General features: G+C 41.9%; 2 protein-coding genes across 2 annotated transcripts in view; both read right to left on the reverse strand.

The window, feature by feature from the left end:
- isg20 (interferon stimulated exonuclease gene) overlaps window positions 1–2,905 on the reverse strand; it is a 9,155-nt gene extending 6,250 nt beyond the window's left edge. Inside the window, exons 1-3 of the mRNA XM_031863257.1 lie at window positions 2,823–2,905; window positions 1,057–1,706; window positions 258–458 (exon numbers count right to left, since the gene is read on the reverse strand). Of these exons, the coding sequence (XP_031719117.1) occupies window positions 258–458; window positions 1,057–1,626 (771 nt within the window). The 5' untranslated portion in view covers window positions 1,627–1,706; window positions 2,823–2,905. The remainder of the gene's footprint in view (window positions 1–257; window positions 459–1,056; window positions 1,707–2,822) is intronic.
- A 798-nt stretch (window positions 2,906–3,703) lies between these two features.
- pdia3 (protein disulfide isomerase family A, member 3) lies at window positions 3,704–9,899 on the reverse strand. Its single transcript, XM_031871140.1, has 13 exons — window positions 9,599–9,899; window positions 8,645–8,723; window positions 8,416–8,533; window positions 8,144–8,251; window positions 7,909–8,038; window positions 7,678–7,794; window positions 6,696–6,821; window positions 6,376–6,558; window positions 5,638–5,746; window positions 5,224–5,352; window positions 4,844–4,923; window positions 4,380–4,437; window positions 3,704–4,286 (listed from the first exon to the last, which is right to left on the reverse strand). The coding sequence occupies exons 1-13, from the start codon at window positions 9,730–9,732 to the stop codon at window positions 4,176–4,178; spliced, it is 1,482 nt and encodes a 493-aa protein (XP_031727000.1). The 5' UTR covers window positions 9,733–9,899; the 3' UTR covers window positions 3,704–4,175.

Genomic DNA, 9,899 nt, shown 5'->3' on the forward strand with positions numbered 1-9,899 from the left:
ATGTGTCCCTGACCATGTGACCTGGTTGGTAGTGGTACAGGTCTCTCTCTAACATAGTACTAATGTAAAGCTGCTTGACACAGGTCCATTACTGATAAAATAAATAAGATAAAAACAACAGAACTGCATGAGAGCATAAAGTCTAGGATCAATCTTAATGATCGCTTCAAGTAGTTTCAATGAGAACCTTACTTATCTGAGATAAGCTATTTATTAATATCACATATTTACGGTGTAAGAAGTGTGAACATGCTCACCTGTATCCTCCTGTTCAGCAGTCTACCGGCCAAGATCTTGAGGGAGGAGCAGCGTTCGCGGGGGAAACCGGCCAACCGGCTGAGGTGGCGCGTCGTGCACGTGTCCCTGACCATGTGACCTGGGTGGAGCAGCTCCAACGCCTCAAAGTCGTTGTAGATGGAGTGGCCGACGACGACTTTGCCCTCAAGTATACTGAGGATCTACAGGAGAGGAGCCACGCAAGTGCAGAGGAGGATAAATGAAAACGTGGCTGCCGTTAATGACCACGAACGAGTCGGCGTGTCAGCTGGGTTTAAACTCGACAGTTCGGATCCCTTTGACCAGAATATGGAGCTTAATGTACGATTTAAAATGCACAGAATGTTTCCCAGACCCGTCCTCAGGCGGAGCTGGACTTTTGTCTTTCTGTGAAAGGTTATATTTGTGATATCCTTTCAGACATACAGGAGGTGACCGTCTTCTTAACGTCACCAAATGTCACATTTTATCATCGGAGTTGTTTATAGTTCTACATGAGTCTTGTTAAGAACACAAGCTGCTCGGCATACTGTAATGTAATGCTAAAGCTACCAATGATCGCTGGAATAACTCTGCAACACGACCCCGTTGTTGTAATTGTATCGTTTATGGATTACTCTTTGAATTAAATGTCAATAAACTAACCAACTTTGGACATTGTATGTTGATGTATCCACATTTCCTACACTGACTTATTCATTGTAAACAAAGTATTTAGAGGGAGGAGATAATAAAAGAAGGAAGCAGTAGATCTCAGATCTAAAAGCCAGCAGGCCTCACCTCCTCCCTGGCCTGAGCGAAGGCGATGGCGTTGTGCAGGTGATGCCTCCGGATGCCGCTCCAGCGAGTCCTGTAGTCTGTGACGAGCTGACACGGTCGGACATACTTGTCGTACAACACGCTGCCGCGGTAGTCCAGGATGCTGCAGCGGGCCAGCTCGCTGCAGCGCCCGCCGGGCCCCGTGCCGACCATCTCACAGTCCAACGCCACCACCGTGGTCGGGCACGAGCTGAGACACGGTGAGCTCCGCCCGCTGGCCGGAGGACTGGCCTCCGAGGAGAAACCACTGTCCATCTCCCAGCTGTCTCTCAGGGCTGTGTCTAAACTCTGGTGCTCAGAAGCTTTAGGCTCAGCGAGTCCAGGTTTAGACGCATCAGCGCTCTTGTTTTCAGAGTTCAGAGAGCTTCCACTTTCCCGGTTTGCATTGCTCGATTTTGCTTTTTTGACCGGTTTATTTGTATCCAGATGTTCGTCGTGGTTGTCCATTGTTTTCCTCTTCATGTTGGAGACCATTATGTCCTGCTGGCATTTCTTCCTGGCTGTTTGAATCTCCATGGCGTGAAGCATCATAGATTGTTTTGCACGAGGCGGTTTTATTCCTTTTTGACGGCTCTGCCATACTCAATGGAAACCGACCTTGAAGTCATATTCTGAGGAAATAAAAACAAAAAAACACAAAAACATCCCGATTATTATTAGAAATAAATCTAGTTGATGATCATGACTAAATCAGGATTTGTTTTTCTAAATTTGCTCCGATAAAAGGTTGCAGTGCCCCTTTTGTCCCTGGGGTTGTTGTTGGTTCATATAATAACAATAATAATCTTTATTTATACAGAACATTTCATACAGACCATGTAGCTCAAAGTGCTGTACATTCTAAAACATATATAAAAACAGAACCCTTTTACAGAGCATGCATTTTGCAATTACATTTTAAGTGTAATTAAAAAATGTGTGTGTGTGTGTACATGCAATGTTATGGCAACATACTAAATGGGTACATTGCTTATGAGACCACGTTTGGCCGACAGACTGACACCGACAGTACGCATAATGCAAAGAAATGGTTTTATAACACCGATCACTAAGAAAGTAAATTAGTAAAGTGTGGGAGATGTCAGAGGAGCATTATATAAGATAAGGGAGGACAAACTCCGTTCTGTTTGACTGTGCCACCAAATTACATTTTAAATTCCGTCAGTTTAAAACCTCGCTCGTAAAAGCTGCACAAAAAAACGTAAATTAATTAACGTGAATCGTCGCTAGTGATACTGTAAATCCCGTATGTCTGTATGTACGACACACCAAATTATCGTGTGCATAGAACGTGACTCCTCGAGCCCGGTGCCGTGGTGCGTAGTAGCAATCAGCACGTGACCAAACCACCGTTATAAACCCTTATTATCAATTTAAAAACACGTGGCAGGTGAGTTGTAACGAAACCGCATTTAACATTTGCCCTAAATGGTTAATAAGAAGCAGGAACTCGTATCGTACGTAGTATTAAACTTTGGAGCCACGGACAATAACATGTGACAGATATTTCAACGTAGTTTGGTGTTTAGCTAGTTAGTTTAGCTAGATAGTGGAAAACCGACTTTAGCTAGTTAACGTTAGCTGAAGAAAGAGCCACGTCTAACAAGACGTTAAACATAATTCATCGAACAAAAACATTACGAAAGACTAATATAAATATGTGTTGACAAAACACAGAAGAGTAACGTTCGATATGACATAAATACGATTTAATAATTCTACGTTACCTTCCGAGGTTGCACGTGCGATCTCTGTACATGCCCGGTGAAGAATCCTCTCCTCGCAATCCGATTGGCTCATTCTCTTTTTCTTCTGGTGTTGGACAGGAAGTGTTCAACTGTCAAATAAATACGGAGTCGCCGCCAGCTGGTTGAATACGATATTGCCCAAAATAATATTTCAGAAATGCAAGATTTCGTAATTTAACCACGTAAATATAATAGTGTAGTATCAGCCAATCTCTATAGGTTAATTTAAAAAGTCAGTGAGTCCTATATTCTGCCTCAAATTCAGACAAATGCGTTAATTATATTTCATGCACGGATCTTCGCGTTAGTCTTTATCTGCAATTTATTTTGTAGTGAAACAGGCCTAACAAATACATTTAATACTGTAAAACAAAAATCAGTAATGTTTGTCTTGCCTTTTTATCCCAAATTGTGTAATTATTTAGACCAAAACCAAATTCAGTCCAACGTAGTTTTTATAACTGCATGACCAAATTTATGACAAAAGCTAAAAAATATATATAAAAATCACACTGATTAATATTCTTCAGTTTTGAATAAGTTATTATTTTTCAATAATTGTTAAATTACATGAAGGAAAAAACATCCCAAATATGGCTTCTGAAATGTAGGATTTTCAACAACTTATGTTAAGATATTTACGACTCTTTGAAGTTATGGATATTTTTTACCTTTGACATAAAAGACAATTAATAAACAGATTAACATGTAGAAATTGATTTATAGCCCTACATAAACAAAGCTTAATACAATATAATACAATATTCACAAAATGTTTCTTCCAAGGCTAAAAGGGGCAGAATGATAAAACACGGGTCATGAATGAAGATCATACACTTCGTTTTGATTTTGTGGGCCTTTTTATTTCACAATCCTTCCAAATGTACAAAAACAAAGACATGTTACAAAAACAAACAGGAAAAAAAAAAAAAAAAAAAAAAAAAAATAGGAATTCACCAATACCATTATCCCCCAAGATAACAACAAAAACCAAAGTGACAGATGACTGGAGACAGGAGTCAAACCAAAGTGCATCAGCCTGAGGTGTAGTAGACAGACCAGGGGAAATAAAAATCTCAATTTTCAAAAAGCGGTCCCCTCTTCCCTAAAAATTTGTTTTTGTTTTTAAACATCGGGCAGGCCCTGTCCACCACCTTCCACAGATTTCCCAGAGCAGCGGAGGACCTAAAGGGAGGGCCGCGTCTTTTTCGACTTGGCCTCAGAGCATTCGGTAGTTCACTAAGAGTGGATGATAATTTAGTTCTTTCTTTGCATGATTCCCCCAATCCTCCTCCTGTTGTGGTGGGGATGTCGAGTTCCTGTCATGAGCTTTTATAGCTCGGTCTTGTCTTTGTCGACGTCCTTCTTGGTCTCCTCCACCACCAGCGGGTTGGAGGCCTCCCTCTTCAGGTAGGAGACAAAGTCGCTCACCTCGCGGCCTCCCTGCAGCGCGAGCGGAGAGACGGGAGCGTTAGCGGAGACGACACAAACATGAAGTGACTCTGTTTTGAAAGATCACTTGGAGCTCATTCTCACCTCGTATTTCTTTGGGCTCATCTTACGTCCGGCTGGCACAAAGTACAGAGTGGGGAACCTGGAGAAGCAAAAGGTCGAGGAGATTAATAGGAATTTATATCATCTACACGTCATACTGTACCATCAGAGGTTTTGTTCTTCATTCTTTAATTCAAAATCTGTAATCAAACCACAGATGAGACCTTCAATCTGAAAATCCATTGACATGAGTTCCAAAGATCTCGACCGCATTAACAGTGAAATGTGGCACGAAAGCTTTTTACAACGATCTGAAAATATTTTTACACTTCTCAAAGTGTGACGTCCGTGCAGTCTGGCCGGTCCATCTTAAAACACACATTCTTCCACCATGCTTTCTGGGTGTGCCTTTATTTTTTTTTGCTGTGTCATCATCTTTCATATCTATACTATAGATGGATACTATAGATAGGATCCTATTAACACTGAAGCGACTCATGACTCACCCGCTGACTTCATATGGAGTTGGCACATCGTTTGCTGTGGCGTCCATCTTGGCAATGACAACGTTGGGATCACCGGAGAGCTTTAAGAGCAGAGGAGAGAAACTGTTAAGCTTGTTCTCAAAATCTACCAATCCAAGTTTTGACCCAATGCTGGTCAAACAGAACTAGCAGAAAGGGTTTTCAATGAGTTAGAGAACTACCGTTTATATCCTTTTATGAACAAATGTACAGAACTGAAATTAACGACAAAACACTGTTCAACCTCAGACTGCTTTCTTATGTCAAGTTCTTCATGTTGGATGCTGAAGTAAACACTTCAAGCCATTCGTTAATGTCTTTAAAATGCTCATTTATTCAGAGTAATGTCTTCTTCGCCTCACCTTCTCTCCCAGCTCTTGGAGTTTGGGCTCCAGGCTCTTGCAGTGTCCGCACCATGGAGCGTAGAACTCGACCAGCACGTCTTTGCCGTCGTCGTTCACGATGGAGTCGAAGTTTTCAGCCACGACGACCTGAACACAGACGTCACATGTTGGCTCATTATGGATGGATGAAGAGAGTAACTTATTTTTAACGATAGTATTTGAAGTCATGAGACAGTGTGAATGTGTTTGAACGCTCTCAACAAGCGTCGTTATATACCTGGTTAAAAAAAAAAAAAAAGAAGCTGTGCAGCGTTTAATGTTGATTTAGAACATGAATGAAGGTTCAAACTATGCCAACTTTATTAACATAAACACCACTACACAGCACATGTTAATCAATAGTTAAGAACACTCCTGGATGTTTCGTCTCACCTTGACGGGCCCATCGTTGTTTTCTGGGACAGGCTCGGATTTGAGGTAACGCTTCAACTTGCCATCAAAGTAATCCTGCAGGAACCGCTCCAGAGCTTTACCGTCTCGACTGTTCGGACAAGAACAAAACGCGTTTAAATATTTGGGATAAACAAACGCACAACCAATACAAGGCTAGTCATTTTTATGTGCTCTGGAATTCACATAAATAAAAACCAAAGTCATTAAAACAAGGCATCATTTTAATGACCAGTAACTTCTGAATATCACAACAGCATCAGGTGGAGATGAACGAGTTGTTCCACTGTTGGCGAGATAACGATCCCTCGGATTAAGAGACGCTAAATAATTCTGTTTTTATACGAAAAAGTGAAGTGGGGAAACTACAAAGCGTGTGGTGATGAAATATGACATTAAATACATTCATTTGGATTTGTAATGGCAGTGATGGGCAGAAGACTTGTTTTGGTCTTTACAGTTGACGGTAGCACGACACACTAGAACACCTCAAGTCACAAAAGGTTGAGACCCTCTGCTCTAACACATTAGACGTGCACATCCTCACTGTTAAATACGAGTTACACAGTGGCTCTGCATGTAGAAACATTAGTTCACTTTTCTTTTGAAGTCTTGTGTGTGTCATTACATGTTTCATACCATGTAGGTTGTGTGTGGTATATGTTGGTGTTCAACATGCACTTGTGGCAAACGAGTAAAATAACCTCTGAATGGACTTACGAGAACTCCTCGGTCATGACGTATTTGTCTCCCTTGCCGGTGCGGATGGCCACCAGAGGCAGTTCTCCCGAGCTTCCATCCATGCCGAACTCGGACACATCGTTGCTGAACGCGCTCTTGCTGGCCACGGCGAAGTTCAGCTTCTTGCCCTGATCGAGGAAGCCCTTGGCTACCTTCATCACCCTGTAAAATGTTAACGTTTGGTTTTAAAGATGAAAGTGGTGCCTCAAATCAAAGGCTGTATTTGGAGAGTAAAAAGTTTAGCTATTCAAACTATGAGGGGACAAACAAGTTCAGCTAGAAGGTTTAAAGACACATACCTGTTCCTCCAGTAGTTGGAGCCTTTGGGATTTTTCTCATAATCAACATCATAATAAGCCACCAGCAGCTCTTTCCCCCGCAGCTGGTCTTTGTTGTCGTCAGTCATGTGGGGGCAGATTCCAAAGCTGCGTTGAACAGAGAAAGTAAGAATAAATCAGTTTGCAAAAGGAATTTAAACCGACAAGCTATACTGCTTTAGACCGTTATATATAAACACATAATCCAGAGACAGTCGGTTTACACTTTCCAGCAGTGAAATCATTTAGTTTGTTTCAGACGTCAACGTATTACAGTTTGTGTTTGGACAAGAGGCGAGGCTACAGCAAAGTGAAAGTATAAGTGAAAGTAAAAAGGGGGATCTCACAAACAACACACTCCGTCTCATGTCTGTGAGTGTGAACACTGCTGAACCACACGTAGATGAAACATGCATACAACTACGCCACTTCTTTTGACACCGCTTTATCAATGTGTGTGCTTGAGATCCCAGACATAATGCTAAATTATAAAGTTAAACATTCATGCCAGTGGTTTCACACTTGGGAGTAGAAAATGATCTTCAACTGTAACACAGAGGCATCACTTTGATTCTGTTTTATCAGCACAGTTTCAGTCTTAGATATTGATCCAGCCTCATTTTTCTATTCTAAAATGAATCATTCATTCATCTCATTTAACCTGCAAAATGTCATGACACCAGATTATAAAGTCCAGTAGTTGTTTAAAAAGTACCAAACAGAGTTCGATACAGCCTGGAGGGAAGCATTGTTGATCGTGTTTGCAGAGTGGGCGGCTCACCTTTCACACACACGGTCCCTTTTACTCTGGGCCATGAATGTAAATATGCGGCGTTACGACGCAAGGTGACTATATGTTTAACCACTGCCAACAAGTCCAACTACTGCACATGTATTGTGCTTTGCAAAAAGAATGTTGCCTCAACCAAAGCTACAGTCTCTGCTCAAGAGAACCAACACTCACATGTTGTCCTGGATGAACTTCTTGATTTTGCTGTTGGTGTATTTGTCCTCGCTGTATTTGACCGAGCTTTCTTCAAACTTGTTGTTGAGTCTCGGTGGGCGGAAAAGGACAATTCCCCTGCAAACCAAAAAAAGAAAACGTCAACGCTGTCTCGCCGCACCGACAGCAGCTACACTGGTGATGTCTAAATGTGTGACGGTGCAAGTTATGATGACAGAAAGAGCTACTTACTCTCCATCAATGCCGTGGCTCTGGAGGAGAGCCTCAGAGTTGGTGTGGGCGAAGCGGTAGTTGTCCCTCAAGGCGCTGGCGGCCTTCATGAACTCTACCTGTGCTGTGCTCTTGTCGTCAGCGAAAAACCCTGCGAAGGAAAGATGAATCATATTCAGATCAGAGTGCAATAACCACAGGCTCATTGTTTGCAAATGTCTGAAAAACAAGGACTGAACTTCAAACAGTAACTCACCAACAACACTTGCGTCTTGTTCCGACGTATACTTCGTCAAGTCCGCGTCAGTCTTGAGCTCCACAGAAGCTGGTCCAGCCTGCTTCTTCAGGAAACTGACAATACCGTCTACAGGGAGCAAGAGGAATGCAGACAAACAATAAGCACAGCAGAAGAAAAGAAAAATTACGATGACCATGAGGTGACAGAATAAAGCAGATAAAAAGAATATTTGTGCAAGTGTTGGCGTCTTGAAGACATTTTAAAAATGCAATCGCATCCGAGGCAAATACCTGCAGTTCTGGGACCCTCATAGGGACCAGTTTCCTCTCCATCCCTGAAGATCTTCAGCGTCGGGTAGCCACTGACACCATATTTGCTGCATATGTTGCTGCTGGATGTGCAGTCAACCTAAAAAGGAAAAGAAAAACATTCACTTTCTGAAGAGAGACACGGAGAGCACTGTAGTACAGAAAGCTCCACTAAATGGGACACAGTTAAGTGAAATGCATTATGCAATACCTTGGCCAGAGAGACGATGCCTTTCAGGCGCGTGGCGGCTGCCTCGTACTCGGGTGCGAGACGTTTACAATGGCCGCACCTAATGGACAGAGGAAACGGGAGAAGGAGTTACACGAAAGCTGTGTTCAAGTTTCAGCATGAGGGAGGATCCTGAGGGAGATCGAGTGATTTCAGTGTGGACTGCGATACCAATAGTAATTCAACAGGGTTTTAACAACAAAAACGTGATTCAAATTCAAAATTCTGTAACTTTGCTTGGCTAATAAACAGTATTGAGGGACAAACTGACTATTGATTACTCTGTTGATTATTATATTAATAAAAAGGACCTCAAGAAATCCCAAAAGCCTAAGTTTGATTATGAATATTATTTATTTTGTCTGTGTAATAGTCTATGACACAAATAGTTAACATTCACCTTCCCATTCTAGACATAACACGTACAAGAAAACATTTAATCTTAACGTTTTTGACAAATAGTACTCGGACTAACTTCTACTTTAACTTCAAGTTTGGCACAGTGGAACCACGTCACGGTTCCTCGGGACCAATCAGAGGAAGACACCAAAACTTCCCCGTCCAATCAGAGCGTTACAACAGTGAAAGAACACGCCCCTAACTTCCTCATAGCCTCATTAGCACGCAGTTTTTATTGGAAACTATTCCCAGCAGTTTAAAATATCAGTCAAGACTAATGTCTTTATTGTGAACAGTTTAATAGCCAATGAACTATCTAACTGTTGTAGTTTTTAAACCACTGGTCACCTTAAACCAAACCTTTGAATGAAGCTTTGTTGCCTTGCACCTTCTGCGCTTCTAGCTAACATGCTAACGATCGGTCACTAGCTAACAAACCGAAGAAAAAAAGGCTAGCGTTAACTAGCTTATTATTGGCTGTGAACAGTTAATTAAATAGCTTAAATGCTCGCGACAAAGCGTGGAAAAAACACTCACCACGGGGCAAAGAACTCCACAAGAGCCATTCCGTGGTCTCCAATCCTGCTTTCGAAATCATCATCCGTGTAATCGATCACATCACTGGCCCAGGTGAAGCCGGTGAGAGCGGCCAAGAAGATCACCTTAAACATCTTCTTTTTTGTTTTAAAGCTTTTACCCTTTAAAACTCTATTTAAATTTATTTTAACGACAAAAAAAAATGAACTTTGAATTGCAGGTCGCAGCCCGGCTCCTCGGCGTCGTGAAGGCTGTGAGCTCCTCGGACAGGGCCAAATGCAGACTAGTCGATAAGAGAAAG

This window comes from Anarrhichthys ocellatus, unplaced genomic scaffold, assembly GCF_004355925.1.
Source record: "Anarrhichthys ocellatus isolate YVR2014 unplaced genomic scaffold, GSC_Weel_1.0 scaffold2, whole genome shotgun sequence".
Classification (NCBI taxonomy): domain Eukaryota; kingdom Metazoa; phylum Chordata; class Actinopteri; order Perciformes; family Anarhichadidae; genus Anarrhichthys; species Anarrhichthys ocellatus.

What these genes read in the sequence shown, in the direction of transcription:
- pdia3 (XM_031871140.1), bottom strand. Translation starts at nt 9,732, where the DNA reads ATGTTTAAGGTGATCTTCTTGGCCGCTCTCACCGGCTTCACCTGGGCC. An exon ending in AAGTTCATCCAGGACAACAT is followed by an intron (nt 6,822 to 7,677) that starts GTGAGTGTTGGT and finishes TGTTCAACGCAG; the next exon opens with CTTTGGAATCTGCCCCCACA. An exon ending in ACTCCATATGAAGTCAGCGG is followed by an intron (nt 4,438 to 4,843) that starts GTGAGTCATGAG and finishes TTGCTTCTCCAG; the next exon opens with GTTCCCCACTCTGTACTTTG.